Genomic DNA, 27,161 nt, shown 5'->3' on the forward strand with positions numbered 1-27,161 from the left:
CCCCTAAAAGTTTACTCAATCCCTTTTATACTCCTGAGATTTGCTCATTCCTTTCCATACCCTCAAATTTCAGTTTGGATCCTTCTATATCCCCTTTCGTTATAGTTGACCGTTAGTGGACCGTTAAATCCCTAAGTTAAAGTTCATTTTGTCCTTTGGTATCAAGAAAATATAAATTTATGAAGTATATTGATAGAGTGTATAACTTTGAGTTTATTTTATGAGATATTATTTAACAAAAATAATATTTTAGTTTCGCCTCCGCGAAGGCAAAACAAAAATAATTTTTATCTATGACAAAATTTATTTTTAGATATAACAAAAAATTAATATTCTTTACCATTAAAAACTGTAGTACAACATTTTTATAAGATAAATCTATTTATGTGCTAAATAAGTAATTTTTAATAAATAATAAATAAATTTTATTTTTATGTCATATCTGAAAATAAATTATCGTAAATATTATTTATGACTTTGTTATGCAAGATATTATTTATGATAATTTATTTTTGTTATGCGAGATAAAAATTATTTTTGTTAAATAGTATCTCACAAAATAAACTCATAGATATAATAGTCGCATACAATAAATTTATATACTCGATCAATATACTTCATAAATTTATATTTTCTTCATACCAAAGGGTAAAATAGACTTTATGGTAGGAATTTAACGGTCAACTAACGAAAGGGGTATAGAAGGGATTCAAACTGAAATTCAGAGGTATGGAAGGAAATAAACAAATTTCAGGGGTATAGAAGGGATTGTGTGAACTTTCAAGGGTACACAGGGAATTTCTCTTTTATGATCTATTCGTTGACTTATTAATTGTGACCAAAATTTAAATTTGAAACTCTTTAGATTCTTTTAATCATAGTTTAACTTTTAAACCATTGATAATATTTCAAAGTTTTACTTATAAATTATTTTATTCATCGTTTATTTTTCAACCAATCAGAGTCATTAATATATGATTGATTATAAACTTAAAAAATAAATTTATCTAATAATTTTTTTTTCATAAAACACGTCCTATAATAGTTTAGAGAGCGTGTAGCACTACTACGAAAACTATTTTTCGTGGCGGCCATTTTGGATTTTTGCTGGCGGAATTTGCAGCCGCCACAAAGCAAAGACCAGTGAAGATCAAGATCTTCGCTAGCGGTCATTGACCACCAGCGAAAATGGATTTTTGCTGGCGGTCGTCTTAAGCCAACCACCAGCAAAAATCCATTTTCGCTGGCGTTGGCTTAAGACGGCCACCAGCAAAAATTGGCTGTGTTATATCGGCCGCCAGTGAAAATCTATTTAGGGGAAAAAAAACAGGCATGCAGCTGCCTAGCCGCTAGCTAAAATACCCATGCAGCGCCCATTGACTCATTAATTTCAAATTTCAAATCCACATCTAGATTCCTCATTTCCAAATTCAAACACGAAATACAAAATCATCATCAGCACAGATCAAACATCATTTGCACAGATCAAAACGTGTGCATCATCTAGAACAACATGAAAAAAAAAGAAAAAAAAATCAAATCTAGCCGCGGGAGCACGGTCGACGGCGTCGAGGTCGGTGCCGCCCTCCCCGTGGTCCGACGGCGATGGATCCGGCCTCCCCGCGGCCCGGCGGCGGCGGATCCACCCTCCCCGCGGCCCGGCGGCGGCGGATCCACCCTTCCCGCGAGCCGCCACCCGCTCCCGAGCGCCACCGCGCCCGCGCCCGAGAGTCGCCGCCGCACCCGCGCCCGAGCTCGCCACCACCTTTGCCACGCACTCCGTGGAAGGAGAGAGGGAGTTGGAAGAGGAAGAGAAGGGGGCCGGAGCGGCGGTCGTATGCGGCGACGGCAGCCGGCGGTGGTGGGGAGGTGGCGACGATGGAGAAGGGAGGGAGGAGAGACGGAGAGAGGCGGACTGGGAGGAGAGACGGAGAGAGGAGAGAATGGATAAGGACCGACGCGCGGTGGGCGGGCAGTGGATTTTATTCGTCTCAAAAAATTTTTTGTCGCGGTCTTTCTTACCTACCGCCACGTTTTCGCTGGCGGACACTTAAGAGGTCCGCCTAAAAAAATAGAGTTTTTTTTATGGCGGACCTCTTAGTGGGGCCACCAGCAAAAATCGGTTTTCGCTAGCGGTCCATGGCCTCCCACCTCTCGATATATTTTTGCTGGCGGTTTTCGCGTATGGCCGCCAGCGAAAATAATAGGCCAACGCCATGAAAAATCGTTTTTCTTAGTAGTGTAGCATGCTCATGGTTAACAAGGAATTAACCTATCCCAATTCCACTTTAGAACACAACGTAAGTTTTTCCGACTAATTCGAAGTACAAAATGTCTCATGTAGGCAATACAGATTTCAATACATTAACAATTTCGGAGTAAAGTGAAATGTTCCACACTACGGTTTCTAGAACACCGCGCATACGCGTTTAAATTAGGTCAAGATCCGAATTATACACATGCATGCATGTATGGGAAATTGGGAACCTCATCTGCCAACCACTTCTTGTTGCCCACAAATTTATTTCTTCTTAACAATCCCTCACCTGCCTACGCACCTATTAAAATCAGGCCAATTGCAAATGTTAGGTCATTCAGAATCTTCTGCTTCTGCTGTTGTTGTTGCTAGTACGGAGTGGAGTTAGTACAAATATTTATTTGCTCTTAAATGTGGATTTGCATTTTGTCTGCCCACAAGGGTAATGCAGAAACAAATTGTTTACATATATCCAGATTGCTGCCGGATCGAAGTTGGTCTACTTATAGTTTTTTGAAGTGCAAATTGTATCAAAGTTGACTATCAAGCTAGCTTGTAGTGCAGAAGTGTATGAAAGCACGAATCTTAGGTCGTCCTTTTACAAGCAACAATATATAAATATATACTTTTAAATATACCTCTATGGAAGTGCTATGTTCTATGATAGACACATATAATATATATCCATACAACTTTTATTCAGCATATAATCTAACAAATTAAAAACATGTGACCTAAATTGAACAGTAGTAAAAAAAATACTCCTATTGTGGAGCGATATGTTTTACAGGCGTCAATGTGAGCATAGCTCATCGACAAAAATATATGAATTGATATACAACAATAATACACGTAGCAAAGTGAGCATAGCTTAACTATTTAGATTTCTGGTGATCGAACTTGCTCATCCGAGTTCAAGTCATAGACTTAGCACGGTTATTCGCATTTACATTTACGGCTAATTATTCTTTCAATGATAGGCTGCATATGGCTTACTTGGCTTAAAATTAGAACTGATCCTTTTTTTTTGGAATACTAGAATTGATTTATGTTTCTTTTTATCACTTTCTTTGCTCAGGTTTGCAATTTATCCCGCTAAATTGTAGTGTAAAAGTCCCACTCTAAAGTATTATTATTAGAAAACTTTTACAGTTTTAAAAAGGGTATTTTAGTAATGTTATGCTACAGTGTCTAACTTCTCACCGAGTCATCCCGTTGTGGTGGCTAGCGGCGGCACCACGACACACGTGGACTCATGGTGGCTGATGATGCCATGCGGTGGTGAGATAGGAAATAGGGAATAAGGAATGGGACCAAGCTAGAGAAATGCCTCATAGGAGGAACATTATAGAAATGGTAATTTTGCACGTTTTAATTTTATACCACATCTATTGTAAGTGAGAGGATGAATTAATCTAACCCTTTAGCACTTATGCATGCCCCCACCCCATCTTAAACTCACTACCCTCTGCCTATAAAATTTTTGAGAGGGTTGGGTACCCAGTTAGACACGTAAAATGGAACGATGGTTAGCGCATGATTAATTAAATATTAGTTTAAAAAATAAAAATAAATTAGTATGATTTTTTAAAACAACCTTTCCATAGATTATTTTTTTTAAAAAAATCACACCATTTAGCGGTTTGGTAAAAGTACGTGTGGAAAATGAGTGAGTAGAAGGTTTGAAAGGGGAGAAAAGAAAGAGTACCGCTCTTTTACCGTGGGTTTATATATACACCGGAGGCACACATCAATTAATTGTCGGGTAAAAGTAACAGGGATGGAACGAAAAACAAAAGAAAGAAAACAGAAAAAGCGGATGCAAGTGTTTACCCGTACGTTTTGTCTTCGCGCAAAAGGGAAATTGGAGGAGCAGACAGTGGTGCAGAACTCCCAAGGAGCATATCTCTTTGCTGCAGCCTGCAGCTATAGTTCTTATTTAATTTTGCCAGTACAAACTCTTGTCGACGATGCGACCCTCTTTTCTTTTTGTCCCCTTTTGCAGATCTTTAACTCTGCCTTTTTCTTTAAGACAAATGAAAATTTCCAGTTAAGATCATGCTTATAATACTATAGCCTCAAGTTTAAATTATGTTCGGATTCTACGGTGTAGATTTAGGAGTGGTCTTATAGGTGATAGAGTGGCCTTTGCAGGTCACACATAGCATTGACGGAAACGTGATGATCCAACATAGGAAGGTGGAGAGAGAGTGTGCCGACTCAGATCTATATGCAGGATGAAGAGACAATGTCACTGCCGACGGGAATGCCATTGTGGCCATCGTCGTTTTGCTTGAGAACGACGAACCTAGTGATGTGTAGACAATGATTCTGCCACTGCCGATGCACAAGAGGACACCGCAACCACCGCCATCATCATCGACTAGGCATATGACAATATCGATTTAGCCAGAGCCAAGTGTGGGGTGGCTCGATTAGGCTAGACTCGGAGTGAGGATAGGGGTGACCGCTCTGCTATCCTTGCACTAGATTGAGGATGATGTCTCCCTGTCTAACATGGACTTGTTCCGATGAGGTTGAGGCTAGATGGTACATGGACAATGGCTGACATATGAGGAAAGTAGACATCGTACGAAGAGATGTGATGATGGTGCTATGTGAGTATGGGACAAAGGAGGAGAGGGATCTCAAGGTGACCGACGAGGCATAGGCGACGTGATTTGGGGCCACATGACCGTGGTTAAGGCGAAGGGAATTGGGATTGGGAGAGTGAACGGGGAAAAGAAAGTGAGATGTGGTAAGATGATTGGTGGGTCATGGAATTATTCATAAATCATTTTCTATTTTAAGGGGGTTTATTATAAAATATGTAGTATGCCAAAAGGTTTATGGACTAAAGTTAAAGGAGGGACTGATATAGAAAATATGCTTTGGGCAATCTTATACTACTCTGCATTAGATGGATTTTTGGGGCACGTTGCATTGCGCATGCTCTAAGTAGCATGTCTAATTCAAAACCGGTTTACATAGAAAATACTCCATCTCATCGGACGCCCGATGCGCTCCAAAAAATTGGGTAGTCAAATTAATGTTGCAGTTGACTAACAAGTGAAACATTAAGTTATATATGGTGAAACAAAAAAAATCAGCGAATGAAACATTTAAAATTTTTGTGAAACATGGTGAAAATACACATTGAAACATGTCGATATCACAGATGAAACAACAAGTATTAACGGATTGAAGCATATGTTTTTCTTTCATCAAAACATAATCATGTGAATACAGTGGTGTGATCAGATCGTAGATTGGATAAGTAATTTAGGAGAAAAATCATTTTGAAGATCGCTAAAATGCATGGATGCATGAATGGATGAGGTGGAGAGAGAGAGAGAGAGGAGAGAGAGTAGCGGCAGATAGTTTTGGGAATTTTATGAAACACACTGAAGACACACATCGAAACATATCACTATCACGTATGAAACATTGAGTTTTAACAGTTTGAAACATATGTTTTTCTTTTAACATAATAGAATCATTGTTGTAAAGATTTAATTGTAACGAATACAACGGTGTGATCGGATCGTAGATCGGATAAGTAGTTTAGGAGAAAAAATATTTTGAAGATTCATATATACATGTATTGATGAATGGAGTAGGAAAAACATTAGGAATATCAGGTCTTTTAGCGTCCAATGGATCGGTATACTGACCCAGAGCATTCTTCGTTATAGTTAGCACAACTACAACCCATAAATCTTTAAAGTTGAGTATCTCTAGATAGCTCCAAAATTTCTTAGAGTTTGGGCTAAAGGAATTGCAAGTTAAAAATGGCATTGTTATCCTTTCTTAGGAAAAGATAAAGAAGCTACTAGGTATGTAGTCTAGCTATAGTAATGTTTTAGCAAAAGCAGGAAAGGGAAAAAAGACAAAAAAAACCTGAAGAATTTAGAAAAAAGAAGTTCAAAACCAAGAAGAAGAGAAGCAAATAAAGTTGGCAAGTCATGCAGACGTTGTATCCAAAGTTGAATATACATATTGTCACTCTTTGCATATGTTTTTGTGTCGGAAAATTCAGAGGAACTTCAGTTTGTCACCAAAGTTTGGTAATATATCGAATGTTGATATGTTGTCAAGGCAACAAATAAAAAAAAGAAAAATCCAATCTAAACAAACTTTAGCAAATGCCTACATTGTTTCATCGCATTAGTCTAAAATCGACAATATCAGTCTATCTACCAATTTTCCCATAAATTTAGGGGACATTCGAAAGGTTGATGCAGATGCTGCTATATACAACCAGTTATTGTCTTGGCTTGTTTGGTGCTATTGCCACTACAACACAAGCTGTGCTATCAGAATGCCGAAGTCCTTAAAGCCCAATAAAAGCCCATTCATACATTAATCCCAACCAGCCCAATAAAAAGCCCATTAATAAGTTATAGGTGAATATACCTAAAACTAAAACTTTTATTCTGAGTAATTAACGAATTATAGCATCACCCCGTTTCAGAAATATAGCTGGCTAAGAACGCACGGATGCACTATTTATTAGTGGCCCATGGTAATTACCGTAAAATTTAGTTGAATCAATTCAAGAATGATTATTGCCATGCAATCGACAGATCAATGAAAAATAAAACAGATTGGAAAACAAATGACCATAATAATAGGAAACGCTACTATATCGCTAGTATGACAAGTTGCCATACTGAGGTAAAACATTATTGACCCACTTATAACCCTTCGAGTACATTTATAGGTGAATCAAATTGGCGTATACTATTTTTTCGCAATCAGAATAACAAGCATCTCTTTATGTGCTATACACTTTTTTAAGATGATAGATTATGTGTTATACATGAAATGTATGTAACAAATGCGAGTAGTAAGAATAATAATGAGTAGAATTGTTAGTGCTCTGTCACAATTAAGAGTAAAGTGCACTCCCAGTACCCGAACTTGCAAATAGCGATGTGGGTGCAATTTGATAGACAAACTTGTTTAGTACGTGCAAACCAAAGCTAAAAGAGCATACCATACTAATTTCATTAAGTTGAATATCTATATAGTATGGTATGTAAGCTCGCATGTTTTTTAAGGTGATGCATCAACCCTTTTCTATTCGCCCTCCTATAAATTCTCTTTCATTCTACTCTTTTTGTTGCCATTTTTTTTCTGATTTATGTTGCCTTGTAATTGATCTTCACCCTACGCCTCCTCTATCTGTCCTCATATTGCTAGCTATGCTCGCCCTCAAACTTTTACCATAATGTGGTTACTCAAATGTCTCTAAACATTTATTGATGCATCAATAGTGTAGATTGGCACGGGCTCTTCCTTGAACATCATTCGTGTACTTGTATAGCTAGGTGAATTGTTCTTGCTTAAAATATTTTTCTTAGCTTGCTTGGAAGTTGGAATCCATTGATTATTTGATGCAATTGGCATAACAATGAAATTTTTTTTGAAAAAAAGGCAATAACATTATTGGCAATTTGACCACTTACATCTCTTCGAGTATAGTTATAGGTGAATAGGAATATAGGATTATCAACAATTATTGTAATCTGAATAAAAAAGTACTCTTTATGTGCTATACATTTTTTAAAGATAATGGATTATGTGTTATACATGAAATGTATGTGTACATATGTGACTAGTTAGAACAATAATGAGTATATAGTCCTCCGTTGCAATTAATGTGCATCTAATAACATTGTTCTAGTTATTTTCTTGATTATTGTTTTTAGATTTAATAGGTAATACCAAGGAAGGACACCAACTACGGATATACACAATCTTATTTATGGACATTTAAACCTTGATTAACATATTCATGCACCCACAACTTCATCCATGGTGCTTCATATATGCATTGCTCTCCACCATTTTTAGTGTGAAAGAAGTTTAGCCTTTTCCTTATCTTCGCCAAAGCCCTGCCCATTATGGCCCATGCTAAAGATATTGCACTATCTATGTTTGTGTAGTTATTAAAACACTCCCGTATCATATTTTTAAATATCATATTGGAATCAAATATGATTTTAAATCTAATTAAATAGTTTTGACGTTTTCGGTGGCGTGTAAATCCATCTAAATTCACACTTCCTATAAATTGTCATTATGTCATCCATTGTATTATTTTCCTAGCCATTGTTTTCCTATCGATGTTGACTTGCTATTTATATCCCAACGTTGCGTCTTCACCTCCTCCACCCGTCCTCACATCACCAGGTATCCTAGCCCTCAATTTCCTAATTTGATGTAATTTCTCAACTGTATATCTAAACATTTATGGATGCATCCATAGGGTTGGTTGTCACGACTATATCTAAAACATCATTCGTGTACTTCTAGAGCTTTACCTAATTGAAACAAACCTAGGAAGAGGTATGGTGGAATTGTTCCGAGTTAAAGATATCTTTGATGTAATCAAAGGATCTATGAAAAAAATCGGGAACATATTAATAATAAGAAAAAACTACTAAATCTACTAAATGATTATAGGTAGGGTACGGCCATTATGATGAGGACACAACTAGCTCGGATATAACCATGACTACCTTACGTATTAATCAACCAAAGGTGCATATGTTCTATATTTGATTTACTTGTTATATATTTGAACAAACTTGCTACACAATGAGTTTCGTGTGTTTTTGTTTGCAGAGGTACTTGCTTGGGCGAAAGAAAAGAGATCGAGCGTAAGGAATGCATGGATGATTGAAGAAGTTGATTGGGGACCAAACCAAGACCTTCTCCAAGTCTTTTTTCATCTCACCACGTCACTTTTGGTTCATAGAAGATAAGAGATAAAGTTCTACACGTTTTGGATTCGGATTGGGGTCTCCTGACAGCATTAATTTCAAACGGACCTAGCCACTGATCTAGAAGGAATTTTAGGGCCCATGAGTACTTGTTGGAAAGCTTATGGAGTCTACTTTCAGATGGTTTTGGTCCCACGTCAAAATTCCTACCGAGATGCCGGGAATCTACAAAACAAGCTATGTACCTCATCTAGTCCGAATATGATTTTGAGTTTTGGGCCTTGTAATTGTGTGTCGTGGCCTCGTGGGCTTAGCCCAAGGGGGTGTGCGCCCTAGGACAACCCTAGGACGTCCCTAATCATATTAATTCAGTAGCCGTCATCGTTTAGAGTCGGGTTTTGCTTAGATTATACTGTCAAGAATAGTTTCGCCGCTAGATCGATTTGTGGAACCCCAAATTCGAGTGCTTAATCATTCATATGCAATTTGGTTGCAATCTATTTTGTTCTTGCTTGTGTTCTTCGATTCACATGCAGGGATTAGCCTTCTCGGTGAGGTCAACCGGGTTTCGGCACGGTTGATAACCAGAGGAGACGTGGTGCTGCGATTGCGGGGCTTAGTAGTGTGTTTGTTTAGATGCCAGATCGAGTTGTGTCGCGACTCCGCCCAAATCGATTGTTTATCAGTACCTATCGGAAGATCGGGACCTAACTCCCTCATCACCTTACGTGCAAAGTCATGTAAGAATAAGTGAATTGAAATATCAATCCCTTTATTTGCAATCAGAATGAAAAGTTCCTTTTATGTGCTAATTGGGGAGTATAGGTGTACATATAACTAGTTAGCATAGTAATGAGTAGAACTGTTATTTATGTTGCAATTAGAGTGCATCTCTTTTTTTCTGGATAATTCCTTTTTCTCTTTGTTGAGATGAAATAGCGAAAAATCGCCATGGTGAAGACCGTGAAGAGTTAGAAGCCGCTCAAAGAAAGCTACAAGCAGCTGCTCGAGGATGCCAACGACATACAAAAATGAACCATCTGCATTGCTCAGCGTCCACCCTTTCATAGCCCAAGCCTTGCGTGGTACTGTGATGTTTAGGATTTCACGATATCGATCTATATGTGTATGAAAATTAAAACTGTCATGTATGCTGTATTTAAATATCAGATTCGAATCAGATTTGATTTTAAATCCAATTAAATGGTTTTATTTTTTTAAATCAGATTTGATTTTAAATCGAATTAAATGATTTTGTCATTTTCGGTTATGCGTCAACCCTTTTCTATTCGCTCTCTCTATAAATTCTCTTCCACCCTACTCTTTTTGTTGTCAATTCTTTTTTTTATTACTCTTGCCCTGTCATTGATCTTTGACCTACGTCTCCTTCATCTCGCCTCATATTGCTAGGTATGTGCGCTCTCAAACTTTTATAGTAATGTGGTTTCTCAAGTCTCTAAACATCTATCGATGCATCAATAGCTTAGATTGGCATGGGGTTCCATGAACATCATTTGTGTAATTGTATATATATATATATATATTGCTTTACCTAATTGAAACAAAGCGGGCAAGAGGCATGGTGGAATCGTTACGAGTTAAACTATTATTTTCTTAGCTAGCTAGAAATTGATTGATTCTTGGATACAATCGGTAGCTCCATGATTTTTTAAAATTAATAATAGCAAGTAGAAAAACTACTAAATTACTTGTCACTATATCAAGGTCATTATGATAGCATTATTGGCAACATAGTGGTCAACATGACAATAGGTAAATTGCAACCGGTCTATTTTCATCCTTATGGAATACGAGTCCACTTTTCTAGTGAGAGAATAGGTATGTACATGTCACTAGCTATCAAAGTAAGTAACGTGTAGAACACTTTTTCACTTGCACTTAATGTATATCTCATAATAACTTTTTTTTGGCTATTTTATTTATTTGTTTGTTGAAGTTTGCGAAAAAAAGGACTTTATGGTGAAGACCGTTAAGACCATCAAGCCGTTTGAAGAGGACTGTGAGCAGCTGCTCAAGGATGCCCGGGATGCCCACCAGCGAACTGGTTGCATAGTCAACGTGCTCGCCATCCACCCCATCACCGGCGAACGTCACAAGGTCATCGTGGACAGCACCAACAACGGCGATGTGTCCACCCTGGCTGAGGACCACTTCACTGTCCGCGTCGTGAGGAGGTACCTCCGTCTCAAGGGGCGGCTCGGTGAGGTGACTCTCTGTATGCTAAGCGAGGAGCTCGTCGGTGCCATGAGGCTCGCCGATGTCAAGAAGCTCATGTTTCGCATCAGGGCAGTCAGACTTGCTGTGCTGAGGCGGTCCAAGGCAGCGAGGATGTCCACCGCGCCGGAGCTGCTGCCAAAGTTGGCTCACCTAGGCTCTTTCTTCCGTGCTCCAGCAGCCCTGGCGACAACACGTGAGCACGGGGTCAAGTTTGCAAGCCATCTCGTCACGCTCGGCTCATCGATCATGAACTAGAGGGAGGAAAAGACTACCACGCTAACCATGTTTGGTTAGCCAGATTTCACCAAATTTTCTCGCAGAGTTTTGTCAAACTTGAGAAAAATTTATCATAGCTCAAATGCTCGATCGGTCGAAACATTTTTATTTTAATAATTTTCATTGAATAATTCGGTCCAAGTTATTGGATGGTTTTGGAATTGTAAACGGAGATCAGTTATTCCGAATAATCGATCGCATTTTCAAATATGAATTTTGATTTGGAATGATTACATTAACAATTAACTGTGTAATGGATTTGAATTTTAGAATTGGCCATATTTGCCCTTGAAGGTTTGTCCCACGGTCCACATCGGCGGCACGATGTCGCCGAACACGATGGCGCTGCCATCGCTGGTGGCGACGCGGGATGAGAGGCCCTGGTCTTCGAGCCGTACGTCGCCGTTCCAGATCATCGCGGGACCCACCACTGGCTAGCATTATTTGCAAATGTAATTAATATGTAATTATAGTGATTGATTTGTGCGTAAAGATAGAGACGACGATCGAGTGAGCTTAGAGCAAGTATAACAGTAAGTTATAAGCCAACTATAAGCTTACGTGGAGGAAAGAGAATTTGAAAAATGGGGAGAGTTGACTTTCATGTAAGAGCTAACTATTCACATACTTCAAAATAAATATATTAAATGCATAAGTAAGAGATAGAGAGAGGAGGAGAAAAAAAAGATAAACTTATAGTTCATTTATTATACATGTTAACTTTAATATAATGATTATTATTAAACTTGCTCTTAATTCTGTAACGTGTCCATCCACCGGCCGTCGTCGCGGGGGCCTTGACGGCCGGCCATGGGCGCGGACGTCCATTTTGCGCAACCACCACGGCAGTTCATGTTCGCCTTCATTTTGCGTCGTGTAGAGATGGCGCTGGTGATCGATAAGCTAATTAAGCTAGCATCAATTACAAATGTAATTAATTTGTAATTATAGTGATTGATTTGGGTGTAAAGATAGAGACGACGATCGAAGTTAGCTATATGCAGGGTTGCAGCTTAGTTGGCGACAAAATTGCCATTGAATTAGACTGGCTGTGTTCGCCAGTAGACTTTCCCAACCGGAAGAGTATTTGCGGAAAGCGGAGCGGTCTATTAGCACGCGATTAATTAAGTATTAGTCATTTTTTTAAAAAAATGGATTAATTTGATTTTTTTAAGCAACTTTCGTATAAAAAGTTTTTGTAAAAAAAAATACACCGTTTAGCCGTTTGAAAAGCGTGCGCGCGAAAAACGAGGGAGATGAGTTGGGAAAAGGGAGTCACGAACACACCCTGGGCAATGCTTATCATGCATATGCATATACGTTTGGTAGTACTACATCCGACTTTTTCTTCTATAAAAAAACACTTGAATTTGGCAAATCCAGGAAATGTTATGTTTGTTGGCAATTGAAATCTACATGATATTCTCCCTTTTTTTAAAAAAAAAGAAAAACAAGAAAGTACACACGCACGACACACTCATGAACCTGTGAAATCGTCTCTCTAACACATAATCAAAGAATATAAAAAAGTTAGGTACAATTTCATGGTGGACGAAGCTATGCCCATTACTCTGCATGTCATACTTTTGATGCTTTTCTAAGTTTCTAGTGGACTTTGATGGTGGAAACAACTTATTCTACTCTTTCGTTTCGCAGAACGTTTGTGTTTTTAGATAATGGATTTCATTCCACCCTTTGCTTCAAGGTAGCTATAGCCAATTATTATAAAGTTTGTAGGTCGAACATCTACGAAACACTTGTGTATATCTGCATTAGACAACAGTGCAGATATTTTCAATTTTCAATATGCTGTGTATGATGTGAGTATATGTATGGAGTGGCAAATAAATACTAGTTATAAAGTCTTATGATTTTTTTGCCATCCTAGATTTAGTAGAACAACGTGATAAAGGGCGGATTTTTTAGTTGATAAGTTTTGAAATTATTGAAGATTCGCTGCATCTTTCACATTTATTTTGATACAATCCTCTTGATTGTAGTGATGCTGGCTAGTATTTAATCACTACAATTACTTAGCATATTAACTATACAACACATACAAACAAATTATCTAGTCAATGTTAATATAAGTATGCAGTTGAGGAGAACTAGCATGAAATGAAGCTATTTCATTTAAAGGACCTTTTGCTTCCACCTGTTTTTCGAAGGTAAAACTGAGGCCTCACTATCTCTCTGTGCGAGTGAGAGCAATTAATTTGGAAATTAGTTCACATGCCGTCCACTAATTTTACGTCGAGTTTGTATGACATCCCTAATCTGCAATACCAAAATTGTTCACCCCCTAAACTATATAAAACCGTGCAATTTTCGTCCCATGGCAGTATAGATGTATGGTTTGGCTGATGTGGCATCCTAATCAACAAAATATAAAATAAAAAGTTATAGGGCCCACCTGTAAGTGAGAAGAACAAAAGTGGAGCCCACATCTCTTTTGTCTTATCTCCTCTTCTCAAAGCAGAGCGGGCGGCTGGCAACGGAGGGGGCAGCATCGGCAAAGGTAGCCGGAGGAGGAGCGGAGCAGCGACGGCAGAGCGGAGCGGGCGGCGGGCGAAGCAGGCGGCGAGCGAGGAGGGGACAACAAGGACGAAGGTGGCCGGAGGAGGAGCGGAGCAGCGACGGGCGCGAGCTCCGTCGGCATCGTCCTTCATGGCCGCTAGCTTCGACGTCGCGGTCGGAGAGCTTGACGGGGATGGCCATGTCATAGAGGACCTCGACAGTGCGCAACGAGCAGGTGGAGGGCATCGACGACCGCAGTGGGGTGGGCACCATCGGAGAGGAGGGACTAGGCGCGGCGGAGGAGGGATCTGGCGAAGACGATTTCTCTCTAGGGTAGCGGCTGACGGCCAGCGATGGCGAGGAGAGGGCCGGCGGCGATCCCAATCTATGAGGTGGAGCCTCTCCTCCTCTTGTTCAACCTCTTCACCCTCCTCGGCACCATTGGCAGCCGCGACAACTTTGTCGTCGATCAGCCGGCTACTGGCCTCGACAAGGCCGTCATCGCCTTCTCCATCATCAGCGAGATCGTCACCGGCAAGGTTGCCCTCACGCAGCTCAACATCGAGACCAGCATCCCCGTCACTGAGATTGAGTCGCTCGTCCTCTTCAACGTGTCCTCCACCATCACCACGCCGGTCACCGGCCGCCACTCCCCCATCTCCCATTGGCCGCCTCTCCCACGCTCTCCGGCTGGCCACGTTGGAAGAAAAGAGAAGAAAGAATAGAACGGCTGTGATGTGGGCCTCACATACTTTTTTTTATTTCTTTTGCTGACTAGGATGCTACGTCAGCGAAACCACACATCTACACTGTTATGAGACCTAAATTGCACGCTAGGTGAAGATTTTTGGTATTGGGGATTAGGGATGTTATACAAACTCGACGTAAAGTTGAGGGACAGCGGGTTAACTTATGGGGTTGTTTGGATGCTTGTTTCAATTTACCAAACTACTATAGCTAAGGTGTGGCTTGCCATAATTTATGTGGCTAAGAAATTCTTGGCTACAAGTTAGGCAAATGTTGGCAAAGATATGTGCGTATGACAAGTGGGGTCACAAAATAAAAAAAGTGTAGCATGACAAAGATGTGGCAACCAAGCAAACACTAGGCTAAGTTGGTCAAAGTAGCTTGCCAAAGTTGTGGCAAAGTATGGTCACCATCCAAACAACCCCTTACTCCATTAATATGAGACTAGATTTTTATGGGCTTGAAATGGAGGCCCATCATGTAAATTCCGTGTTTAGATGATTAAATAAGTCTAATTTGCCTCCATCAAGGGGAGAGGTGAGAGAAGATATGATGGATGAAGACACTGGCACGTGGGATTCACATGTTGACTTAGCTAGTCAACGGGGTCAAAGTTCCCACATCGAACGAAACGCCTCCGAAACCAGCGAAGGAGACGATTTGCACCGGTTTTTAAAAATAGAGGAGATGATAAACCAAGTTTTACAGTTGAGGGATACGATTCAGAGCAAGAGTTGAGAAATGCAAAATATACTTATTCTATCTCCTCAAGCCGAGCGGTACTCTCTATAGGTGGCCAAATGGGCCAGGCCGAGATATGCCGGCCCGGGCACGATAGCACTGTAGCCGGCCTAGGCACGACAAGGCATGGCCCAAGTACGAACATGACCCGTCGGCTCACAAAATTTTTCCCATTTGCCCTAATATTTTCATATATTCTGTCTATTTTCTCTCATTTTCCTCAATTTTTCCATATGTTGTTTTCTATCTCCCATTTACATCATTTTCCCCCATATTTTACTGCTTTCCCCTTTACTTTTCCTTTTTCATTTCTTTTCACATTTTTCTTTTTTGGCCCTCATATTCAAATTTTGTGGGCCAAACGTCCTAATGGGCCTACACCAGCCCACGTGCCATATTTGGGCCCGTTCCGGCACGCACGGCCCGTGGCCTCCTGGGCCGTGCTTGTGCCGAGGCCTTAGCACGTAGGTAGGCCGGCGGCCCATTTGGCCACCTATAAGTACTCTCCGACAACCTCTCGGCCCTTCTGCCACAAATTCTCACCGACATAAAAAAAACCAAAAAAAAAAAAGAAAAATCAGAATCGAATTTTGCCCTCAGAACGAAACGCCTCGTCTCCCCTTCCAGGCGATTAGGGTTTCGCCCATCTTCCGGAGGCGCGCCTCGCCGCCGCCACCGCGGCGATCCCGCTCCGTCCCCTGCAACCGACCTCCCGCTCGACCAGGGCCGTCAAGCCTTCATCCACGCGCGAGCGGCGTCGCGTAGGCGGGGGGTCCGAGCGAGCGCTGAGCGAGGCGTCCGGAGGGGATCGATCCATCCCGCTCTAGGGTTCGCGAGCGTCTCGCGTGTGAGTCTCTCTTATCTAATCCTCTCAATCTCAATCTGTCTAGGCTGTAGATTTATGTACCACCCTGTTGCTAGTTTTTGTGTCCCGTTTAGGTGCTTGAAATTAGTGATAGATCCTTTAGGGGTGGAATCGAATCATGTAGGTAACAGCGGAATTTCTGGTGAAATTTGGATGGTTGGTGGTAGGCTATCAACGAGGTTATCTAATTTTTTTGTTCAGCTAGCTAGAATTGAGGGAACTGTGCAGCATCGAGATGTGGAAGGTTTAATTGTTTTAGGAAGAGTAAATGAAAAATCACATCGTCCCATTGGGATGCAGTCTAGGGCAGACAAGCTTGTACAAAAGTTCAAAGTGTTGCAATAGCTCGTTTCGTTGGCGCGAAACAATTAAAACATGCACAGACCGCTGGCAATGTGGTCAATTTGGCTGATTCGGCTGCCAGCTCAGCAAGCATGCAAGGGGTGGGCACGAAAGATTTAGAAACTTGGAAAAGCCTCCCTACATTCCTGTTCCGTGCCATATGTGCGCCATTTGTGCGGGCTGTTTTGGCTACACGACACGCCAGAGTGAGTAGTAATCAGACTCTGGGTCAACCTAATTAATGCTACAATTTCCATTGGTTTAGGTATATAGGTAGGCTATGCTGTCATTACTGGTTTGATCTACTGATATTGCAATTTCATCTCATGTGTAACATGAGAAATGGGATTTAGCTATTTCAGGTTCAGGCTAGTTTACATGTGATTAATTGGTGTCTAATGAAACAGAAGATCAGCAGACATACACCCAATAGCTATAGCCATAGCTTTAGCCTGTAGAATATTCTGCAAAATAGGTTCCTTATGTTTCAATTACGTTAAGGTTGATCAAACTAACAGTACCTTTTGTGCTTTTGTTCAGGTTTGCATTCGCTGAAAGATGGAGATACAAACTTCAGGGAAGCCCATTGATCTGCTGATGGAGAAGGTTCTTTGTATGAACATTATGTCTTCTGATTACTTCAAGGAGCTCTACAGGCTGAAGACCTATCATGAGGTCATTGATGAAATATACAATCAAGTTGATCATGTGGAGCCTTGGATGACTGGCAATTGCAGGGGCCCCTCCACTGCATTCTGTCTCCTCTACAAGTTCTTCACCATGAAGCTTACTGTCAAACAGATGCATGGTTTGTTGAAGCATCCTGATTCCCCATACATTAGAGCTGTAAGTTCTTTGCCCCTATTAACTTTTATCACACTTTATTAGATTTAAGATTAATGCATGCTTTCTGTTGTTTATCAAGTTTTATTGGAGTGCAATGATAAACTAAGATTTTCAGTATAATTGGTGTGTACAAACAATCCAAATTTATTTCCTTCAAATTATAGTTCTAACACATAATATCTGTTTCTACATTTTGGTTATATCCACTAACAGTCCTATGACTTGCTTCGTTGGATGGCCTTGTGTATTGGTTTTGGTCCTAGGACACGTGGATGACAAAGTTTCCAAGCAGTTCATAGTGTTCCAGTCTGTTCATTGGAGTTGTGAGCATTTTTTGTCTTTATTTATTCTGTTGATGAATATGATGCTTTCAGTAAATAACCAACCGGTGTTGTGTTGCAGATAGGGTTCTTGTATCTTCGATATGTTGCAGATCCGAAGATCTTGTGGACGTGGTATGAGCCCTACTTGAAGGATGATGAGGTATTGACATTTTCTTACATCTATGTATTTATATATAACATCTGCCTTTTGATAATATGTGGACCTCCAGTTACATAAGAGGAGAAATCATTAGAGAGCTTTTTGACTCACTAGTAACTTTGCCAAGTATGATGCCCTAAAATGGGCACATGAAAAATATTGAAACATAAACCATGCAATAAGAAGTAATCATTGTGCCACCTTTTACTCTGTCTAGTCCATATGATTACATCAGATATATGAGTTGCTTTTATTTAAATTTATGTTCTCATGCAGGAATTCTCCCCTGGATCTAATGGTCGCATGACAACCATGGGTGTTTATGTGCGTGATCTTATACTTGGACAGGTCTGCCTCTTCATTCTTTGTGCTTTCAGTATAGAAATAACCAATAAACACACTTTTTCTCTTACAAATTAACAGTTGTTGTGCTAAAGTATCTTTTAAATGAATAACACTAGCAGATTAAAAAGAAAGTTTCTGCTTTTTGATGACTAGTGTGCTGTGCTATGATGACTTGATTCACATACGCACTCGATCACTACACATTATTAAAATAATCTCCATGTTATGGTGATTCACATAAGTTCATTTCATTTGTTCAAATGTTTGTGAACATTTTTTAAATCTAATTCTATTTGGTGTATGTTCAGAAACTTTGCCAACTAACTGGACATTCTTGGCCAGGCAAGTCATAGTTCCACAACATAGCTTGTTAGTAGTTTTTATTCTCCTTACTTCCCCCCAGATTGGTAGTACTCCATAAATTTGCTTTAAGCTTTGTTGCTTGCTGATTTTCATTATCCATTTATCAGAAATGAATTGAATCCTCTGACTGCAAATTTTGACTAGCAACTATTTCCGATGCTCTTTCTTATAATTGATTAACCTGCTGTTTGTCTTTTCTTGGTGTAGTACTACTTCGATAGTCTTCTTCCAAGAGTTCCTCTTCCAGTAATTCGTCAAGTGACATCCAATCTTGAGAAGATGAAGTTGCCCACTAAGCTTTCTGGGATTACTGGAGAGTCTAATCGTCATGGATCAGAAGATACTGCCCGCCGGCCTCCTTCCGTGAAGGCTTCTCTGTCAGTTTCCTTTGGACAGCGTGCTCCGCATCGTGCATCCACACGGGAGTCATCTCCAGTTCGGAGGACAGTCACCCATGATGGCCATCGTAAATCTTCCTCACCATCTCGCCGTAGCGGAAGCCGCGAGGTTCCTGATCGTGATCGATCAAGCCGTGACCGTTCTAGTCGTGACTATGACCGTTCAAGCCATGACCGTGATCGTGACCATTCCAGTCGTGACTATGACCGTCCAAGCCATGACCGTGACCGTGATCGTGACCGTTCCAGTCGTGACTATGACCGTTCAAGTCGTGACCGGGATCATGATAGAGACATCAGAGACTATCATCGGCGTGATCGTGACAGCAGGGACCGTGACTATAGGTCTAGGCATTCATCCGAAAGACAAGATGACCGAAGGGACCGTGACCGTGAGGGTAGCAGGCACAGACGGTCCAGCTCTCGGCACAGAAGCAGAAGCCGCAGCCGCAGCCGCAGCCGCAGCAGAAGCAGGAGCCGCAGCAGAAATGAGGAGAGATCCAGTCCTTTTGGCAATGCAGGCAAAGAAAAGACTGCTGCCATCTCGAGCAACCTAGCAAAGCTCAAGGACTTGTATGGTGATGTAACTGAGAAGAAGGACGACGGTGAAGCCCCTCGCCGTGATTCGTGCGCGGAGGAGGTTATCAGGTTGGGTGGCCCGAGATGGAGATAGAATTTGTGACTGTAACCCTGTTGTTCCTCAAAGAACCTGATATGTTGTCAGTACACCTTTTCTTTCATCTGCCAGTTTCTCAAGAAACTTGTTAATACTTGGCATCTCAAAACACCTTACTATAATATGTCAACAATGGTAGTTTGTATGGTATGGATGGATGACATTGATACATGTTGGTTCCCTATGTTTTAGTATTATACCGAACTGTTACTTATCCCATGGAGCTAATTCTTTATTTCATTTTCACATTTGAATTGGATTAGAAGATGCCAAGCTAATGCAAATCTGAAAATGACATGCATCATGCGCGTTCTCGGGTCGTAACTATCATATGGAAAGATGAAATTCTTTGACACGTCATGTGAGAGCCACATGTGAATAAAAATGGCGAGATTTGCATCGTCATGCATTAGGTTTACTAAACACGCTAGCTGCTCCCGAAAATAATTATACTTATTAGGCGGTAAGATATGGACCACGACTTTGTTTTGTATACTTTTGTTTATCTTTATATAAGAGGAAGCTCCGACAAAGATCATGCACAAGTCATTTTGGCTAAGATTGTTGACGGATTAGTATTTCTTCTTTCTCAAGCCCCTAGCTATCATGTTGGCAATTATGCGAAGTGCCAAGTCAAGAAGTGCCTAATCTGCACTGCCAATTGTTTGATAGTATTTGTTACCAGACAAATATTTTTCTTGAGGGAAAATGCACAGTGTTTTACTTCCAAACATAGAGCTTGCTTGGATAGCTAAACTTTCATCTAATGCTTAATTTAAAGTTTCTTAAAAGAGAATAACCTCTTTACTATTCCTTTTTTTAAAAAAAATCTCATGGATTACCATACCTTTTAAAAGTCCTATTTGGAACATAAAGTTTCATAGTACTGGTATACCACAAGTATATAATAATTCTAACGGTAATTAGAGTAATTCTCCGTTGTTCCAAACTTGTCCTGGTTCTAAATCATATGAACAAAACCTACTTGATCCAGTGTTTAAATATGTCACTTATAGACGGAGGATACACATATTAGATATTAGTCATGTGCATATTTTATATATTGAATATATCACATCCTACTTGATCCAGATTAATTTATTCTGGACTGAAGATAGTACTAGAAGAATTCAGGAGCATGGTTTATCAAGGTTGTGTTTAGTTCAGCGCAAAGTTTGGATTTTGGTTGAAATTGGAAATGATGTGACTGAAAAGTTGTGTGTGTATGACAGGTTGATGTGATGGAAAAGGACTGAAGTTTGGATCCAAACTTTGAATCTAAACATAGCCCAAGCTATTAAACAGTAGGTCTTCTATAATAACTTTCTTTTTCATAACATTGTTCAATCACATTATCAACTTGTAATATTTAATTCGTCTACATATACTCTCAAATAATTATCATAAACTCATAACTGGCTATTCCCCACTTACAACAAGAGAATACAACCCTATCATTTCACCTATACTTATGCTTATTTGTACCATTTAATTAGCAAATAAAAAATAATTTATAGGAAAAACTTTTAAATACATGTTTTTAGAATATTAAAAACAAATACAATAAAATAAATCATGACGAGAAAAATCATAAAACCAACTATTAGAAAGTTTTAGAATTTAAATTTTACTCCCTACATTTCAAATTATAGCAATCTAAAACGCATGGATTTAGGGTGTGTTTGGGGAGCTTCTAGTACTACATCTTCTCATGAAATCAGAAGCTCCCCAAACATTTCAGCTTTTGCTCCAGATTATAAAAAATTGTAATTGCCGAATCTAAAAAAAAATAAACTAGAAGTTACAAATTCTTAGAAGCTAGCTATCAACCATCCACTTCTCAGGTTTTTAAGCTCATCTAAACTGACATTTAACCTAATACTATAAATTTACATATTTTTTTAATCCAAATTCTAGGTTGGATTTTTATTGGACGGTATACGAAGCCAAACCATCGGGCCAACATGCTAGGCATGTGCCTCCACCACGTGTCCCATAGCCCAATCCCAGCCTTCCGATGAAGCGGGCCCACGAGATCCGCACCGCCCATTCGAACCGCTCAATCCCCACCGTCCGATCCGAGACGCGTTTCAGCGAGCGGCAAACGATGGATACAGCTCACCCTTCTCTTCCCCCACACCCCAAAAATTTTTTTAAAAAAAGCATATCCAAAGATTCCTACCCAAAAAAAAGAGCAGATTTTTTCCCTTTTTCCAAATATACTTCGCCACTGCAACGCAAAGGACGAAGAACTCGAGTCAAGTCGCCGACTTTTGGAGTTCTCCTCGCCCCAGCTCGGTAAATTCCTTCGCTTTTTCTCCGCTGGTTCGGAGATTTCCATGTTCACTTTTGTTTTTTTTTTTAATTAAGGGCTTTGCTTTGATGGAAGGGTTGGGTACTGGTTCCTTCCCTCCGGATCAATCTTGCTTCTTGCGCTCACCCAACCTAGTAATTTTTTCCTCTCCCGATTTGTTTAATGCTAATCTAGGTGGTTGATGATGCTTGCGAGCCAGGCATTGATTCGGCTTTAAGCTTGCCTGCTTGCTTCGCCGTCTTGTTCTTTGAGTTCTTGGTTTTCATGGATCCTTGATCCGATTTAGGGGTTGCTGCTGCTAGCCGTGGTTGGTGAGACGGTTCTTGGAGAAGGGGGATTTCTTGAGGTAGGTGGTAGCGGTAGATTTCCTTTCTGTTCTATGCCCTCTTCAATTGAATTTTTGGAAGTCTCCAGCGTTTTATTTTTGGAAGTTTTGTAGTTTGTGAAACTAATTGATGAATGAATGTGAGGGGAAATTGGTAGATTTCGTGTTGTGCTGCTACTAGACCATTTCCTGACCCATGTGGCATGGGAGCCATTTGATTGTTATTCTCATTGTGGAGGTTATGAGTTGATATTTCCAGATTTTGTGCATGAATGTTCAAAATGTTTAGTTCTGTTTCGTTAGGACTTCAAATAGGTAGAATTAGTTAGTGTCTTGGGGCTGCATGGAAGAAGATTGGAAGAATTTAATTTGTTACATTAGAACTTCAAATAGGCATTGTTGTTGTAGGCTCAAACTTTTACATTGTACTGTTATCTTCATCTACTCTGACTGATGTCCAAAGAATGCACATGCCCAGCTCGTCCCTGTCTCTTGATGCTTTCGGTTTGTTCATAGTTTATATAAATTCTTGGGTCTCATTAGCTATGTACTATAATTTAATAGCTAGTGACCACCCTGATGTTTCTGTAGCATGCTATCAGTGGGTATATCGACCTGTTTATGTTGCAATTGATGACCATTTCACATCTTGTTCTGTCATGTGCATTCCACGATGTTTCTTTCATTGTGATGAAGATGAATACAGTAACAAGATGCAAATCAAAACATTGTTTTCTGTGTGAATCATATATCCTCTCTATAGTGGTTTACAAACACCCCTGGGTCATTAGGAAAGCACCCAAAGTTTTACTTGCTATTGAATATGGTTTAAACATAGCTTTTTCATACCAGTTTCAGGCATAAGTGTATATTATGTATGTTCGGTAAAAATAAGTGTATATATTTATTCCGTATGTGCTAATCTTAGGAGCTTGTGATCCCAGAGAATTTATTCTAATATTCGATAAGTAGTATATGCATATGGTTAGGGGTGAAAACGGTAACGGTAATTACCGGCCGACCGGCGTTCATTTTCGACTTTCTACCGGCCGAGCCATATGGAAATGGTAATCGACCGAAACAAAAATGGAAATGGTAAAAAATATGGAAATGAAAACGGAAATGGTTTTGCTGTTATACCGATCGTTTCCGTATTTACTGTATTCTTGCGGAAATTACCGTTTCTTATAATATGGTAATTACCGTATTCTAAATATGTCGATATTATAGGACATGTTTATACTTGACCCACAGCTTATAGATTGAATGACTCTTCAATAAAATCTCTAACTTTTGTACATGGCTAAAATGAAGTTAATTTATAATTTATATAGTATAAGCTTGAATTTATGTATATATATAACATACTTATGTAAAGTTAAATATATGTTTTTATAGTTTAATGTTTCCGTATTTGTTACCGATTTCCGATCTGTACCGACATGTTTCCGTCCGTATTGTTCCGTTTCCGGTTTTCCGATATTTCCGATATCGTTTTCGTTTCCGACTTTACCGTTTCCGATTTCGTTTCCGAGAAAAATATGGTTACGGAAATGGTTGAGGCTGTTTTCCGATCGTTTCCGACCGTTTTCATCCCTACATATGGTATAGAATTTATTTGAGAATCTTCTCCATATTTTTGGGTGGTGCACATGTATTGTACGGTTGAGTCTAACAATGATGTTATGGCACACATTTATACACAGACTTGCTTGTCCTCACAAATCAAGCCATTAGTATGAATCACCAGGTCAGAGCTCAGAGCATAAATTTCTAAGCCTAAGAGCACCTGTCAGATAAGCAGGATTTAGTCTTTTACGCTAGCTCAATCGTATCTTAGTGACAATTTAGGTCTGGTTTGGATTGGCATCAATCTGCGGCCTACTAATATTCTGGTTGCTTTGATGGTACCTTGTTGATATTTGGATTGAAGCCAATTTTTGCCTACAATACGAAAATTTGACTAATAGCTAGTAACAAATCTACTCTACCAAATTTGCTAGTGCCAAAACTTGCCTAGGTTTCGGCACTACCAACATTTTGGTAGGGCTTTAAACCAAACCGACCCTTAAAGTCATGTCAAGATGCTGAAACAAACAAACCATCCCTTTTTCCTAATGCTTTTGATAGGCTTCTGTATACCACATTGACCAAAAGGCAATCAACAAAATCACGTTTGGCTTATTATGTTTGCCATGTCTTACTACAGAAGATAACAGGCTTGGTTTAAGGGGGCTAGATAAATATGTAATTGATCTCCAGTGTTTTTTTTGTTCAAGTTGAGTGAAGATGACCTGATCCTGTTGGGAAAATAAATTGGATTAAGTGGATTTGATAGAGTGATATTAATTTTAATTTGATGCAGGTGCTTTTCTGGGAGGTGTAACCAACTAAATTCCTATGCTACCTTCTGGTTGATGGCCGTCCCTCCTGTTGAATCAGAAACAAGAAGTGAAGAAACAGATAATTTCCCTTTACTTGCAGACCACATGGAAAATACTGGACATCATGCACATGCAGTTGATATCCCATGGGATTCTTCACCATCGACATCTCGCCGAGATAATCATAATGGATTTGATCAATTACCTCGTATCTTAGAAGGTTCTCCTGGGACATCTACTCCATCTAACTCTCAGAATGGTCCTCTAGCAAGAAGAGATGATAATCGTGGTCGTCGTCAGCCTAGTCCCTTGAATTCTGGTTGCTGGATCTCAGTTGAGCTAGTTGTAAATGTTAGCCAGATCATAGCAGCTATTTGTGTTCTGTCAGTATCAAGGAATGAGCATCCACACTCTCCGTTATTTGAGTGGGTCATTGGTTATACAGTAGGTTGTACTGCCACGCTGCCTCATCTTTACTGGCGCTATCTCCATCGCAACCTCCCAACCACTGGGCAAGAGCCAACAGTTCAGAATATCCCTCCAAACAACACCCCTGAAGCTAATTCATATGGAGTAACCGGCACAAATGGAGTCTCAAGAAACAATGAGGCAACAGTAAATCCAAGGTAACCGATTCTTCCAACTGAAGTCTTTTTTTTGTTTTTGAAATTGATTTGTCTGCATATATCTAGTATCTAGACTCTATGGTACAAGGCATGTTAACCAACTGCACTAGTAATTATCACAATTTAAGATATTAGGCCTACACAGGAATAACTAAATTCTGTTGGTTGATCACAACTAAATTCGTATAGAAATATTTGATCACTGCACTCCTATCAGAAGTTCTGTTATTCAGGTTATATTTCATATGCAATAAACTACGTATGGTCTTCCAGAGATTTAAGTTTCCCATGTTTTATTAACTTTTCCTTTAGTCCAAGTTCTGAGCTACAGTCTTACCATTTGTTTTAGGTTCCAAGCTTTTGCTGATCACTTCAAAATGGCTCTGGACTGTTTCTTTGCTGTGTGGTTCGTTGTGGGAAATGTATGGGTATTTGGTGGACATTCTTCTGCTCACGACGCGCCCAACTTGTACAGGTATGATGCTTGCCTACATTGTGTTGTAGATCTGTGACTTAACCAAAAATTTATTTGGATGTTTCATCATGCAATATTTCTTCCCCAGGTTGTGTATTGCCTTCCTCACATTCAGCTGCATCGGCTATGCTATGCCTTTCATCCTCTGCGCATTGATATGTTGCTGCCTACCCTGCATAATCTCTATCTTGGGATTTCGGGAAGATCTAAACCAAAACAGAGGAGCTAGTGCGGAAACAATCAATGCCTTGGGAACATGCAAGTTCAAGTCAAAGAAAACTCGTGATGGAGATGGAAACGAAGTTGGTGTCGGTGTTGTGGCTGCTGGAACAAACAAGGAGCGAGTCATTTCTGCAGAAGATGCTGTGAGTTTTTCTCCCAGACTCTTTTATACTTCACAACTAAAATCTAGTTATCTCCTCTTGGTGCTCTTAGTTTAAAATTAAGGGGTGCTCTTGGAATTGCAGGTCTGCTGCATCTGCTTGGCCAGATATGTCGATAACGATGATCTCCGAGAGCTCCCTTGTGCGCACTTCTTCCACAAGGATTGTGTGGACAAATGGCTCAAGATAAACGCGCTGTGCCCCCTTTGCAAGGCTGAGATAGATGGTGTCTCCACAAGTGCTCCAGCCATTGGCTTTGGGCGTCGCCACAGCGACAACAGGGTAGGAAACGACATTGAATCACAACTATAACTCTCTTCCCACTTCGTTGGCAGCGTGGATCACGCCTTTGATGAGGCCTTCCACACATCAACCTGTAAATTATAGAGGTAGACATCAAGATGTAAAGGGTCCTCTTACGATCCAACAAAGTTCTTTTCTGAATGACTACTGCCTCCACTGTCAGTATATATTGCTTCCAGCATTTGTTTCTTCTCAAATGTAGTCGCCTTCTGCTTGATTATAAGCCCTGATAGGGCCAGTAGCAGCACAAAGCTTACCAGGGATGATAACAATTGCTTTATACTCAAATGCTGAATGCTAGTTATAGGCCATTGCATGCGCAATGCAGCTCCCATATTATGGCATTGGGAGAGCAGTTTTGCTTCTCTTATTCAGAAACACTTCTCTTTGAGCAAAATAGAAGCTGAGAAAGTTTAGGTCTTGCAGATAGGTATATATCTCCCCTATTTATGTTGATATGACGTAGGCATTTTAAGGTTTCTTGGGGAGTGAAATGGTGATAAGATCCAAGGCAGCGTCATATGCT

At 40.0% G+C, this 27,161-nt stretch overlaps 2 protein-coding genes across 15 annotated transcripts; both read left to right on the forward strand.

The window, feature by feature from the left end:
* The first annotated feature begins 16,086 nt into the window (after positions 1–16,086).
* On the forward strand, positions 16,087–20,039 carry LOC4337972 (pre-mRNA splicing factor SR-like 1). 9 transcript variants are annotated; one of them, XR_010741307.1, is made up of 7 exons: positions 16,087–16,354; positions 17,255–17,560; positions 17,774–17,883; positions 17,963–18,043; positions 18,320–18,391; positions 18,697–18,730; positions 18,959–20,039. XR_010741307.1 is itself a non-coding variant. In XM_026025676.2 (6 exons), the coding sequence occupies exons 2-5, from the start codon at positions 17,273–17,275 to the stop codon at positions 18,739–18,741; spliced, it is 486 nt and encodes a 161-aa protein (XP_025881461.1). In that variant the 5' UTR covers positions 16,087–16,354; positions 17,255–17,272; the 3' UTR covers positions 18,742–18,757; positions 18,959–20,039. The 9 variants fall into 9 exon arrangements, 3 of the variants coding, with proteins under 3 accessions (XP_025881461.1, XP_025881460.1, XP_015640508.1); XR_003242428.2 differs by having other exon boundaries at positions 17,824–17,883; positions 18,959–19,910; XR_010741306.1 differs by lacking the exon at positions 18,697–18,730.
* Positions 20,040–22,021: 1,982 nt separating this feature from the next.
* On the forward strand, positions 22,022–26,832 carry LOC4337973 (E3 ubiquitin-protein ligase At1g63170). Of its 6 annotated transcripts, none has more exons than XM_066310806.1 (7): positions 22,022–22,123; positions 22,196–22,273; positions 22,426–22,485; positions 24,830–25,474; positions 25,824–25,949; positions 26,038–26,314; positions 26,417–26,832. In XM_066310806.1, exons 4-7 carry the CDS (start codon positions 24,882–24,884, stop codon positions 26,642–26,644), a joined length of 1,224 nt encoding a protein of 407 aa, XP_066166903.1. In that variant the 5' UTR covers positions 22,022–22,123; positions 22,196–22,273; positions 22,426–22,485; positions 24,830–24,881; the 3' UTR covers positions 26,645–26,832. The 6 variants fall into 6 exon arrangements, with proteins under 6 accessions (XP_066166903.1, XP_015640586.1, XP_015640585.1 ...); XM_015785100.3 differs by having other exon boundaries at positions 22,215–22,273; XM_015785099.3 differs by lacking the exon at positions 22,196–22,273 and having other exon boundaries at positions 22,314–22,485.
* Positions 26,833–27,161: the final 329 nt, after the last annotated feature.

This window comes from Oryza sativa, chromosome 5 (assembly GCF_034140825.1).
Source record: "Oryza sativa Japonica Group chromosome 5, ASM3414082v1".
In the NCBI taxonomy this organism is placed as follows: domain Eukaryota; kingdom Viridiplantae; phylum Streptophyta; class Magnoliopsida; order Poales; family Poaceae; genus Oryza; species Oryza sativa.

Bases quoted from the DNA above. Each gene is read 5' to 3' on its own strand.
- LOC4337972 (XM_015785022.3), top strand. From the start codon at position 17,273: ATGGAGATACAAACTTCAGGGAAGCCCATTGATCTGCTGATGGAGAAG. The intron at 17,561-17,962 runs GTAAGTTCTTTG...GTTGTGTTGCAG, and splicing joins ATTCCCCATACATTAGAGCT to ATAGGGTTCTTGTATCTTCG. The intron at 18,392-18,958 runs GTCTGCCTCTTC...TTCTTGGTGTAG, and splicing joins GTGATCTTATACTTGGACAG to TACTACTTCGATAGTCTTCT.
- LOC4337973 (XM_066310806.1), top strand. From the start codon at position 24,882: ATGGCCGTCCCTCCTGTTGAATCAGAAACAAGAAGTGAAGAAACAGAT. The intron at 25,475-25,823 runs GTAACCGATTCT...CATTTGTTTTAG, and splicing joins GAGGCAACAGTAAATCCAAG to GTTCCAAGCTTTTGCTGATC. The intron at 26,315-26,416 runs GTGAGTTTTTCT...TTGGAATTGCAG, and splicing joins TCATTTCTGCAGAAGATGCT to GTCTGCTGCATCTGCTTGGC.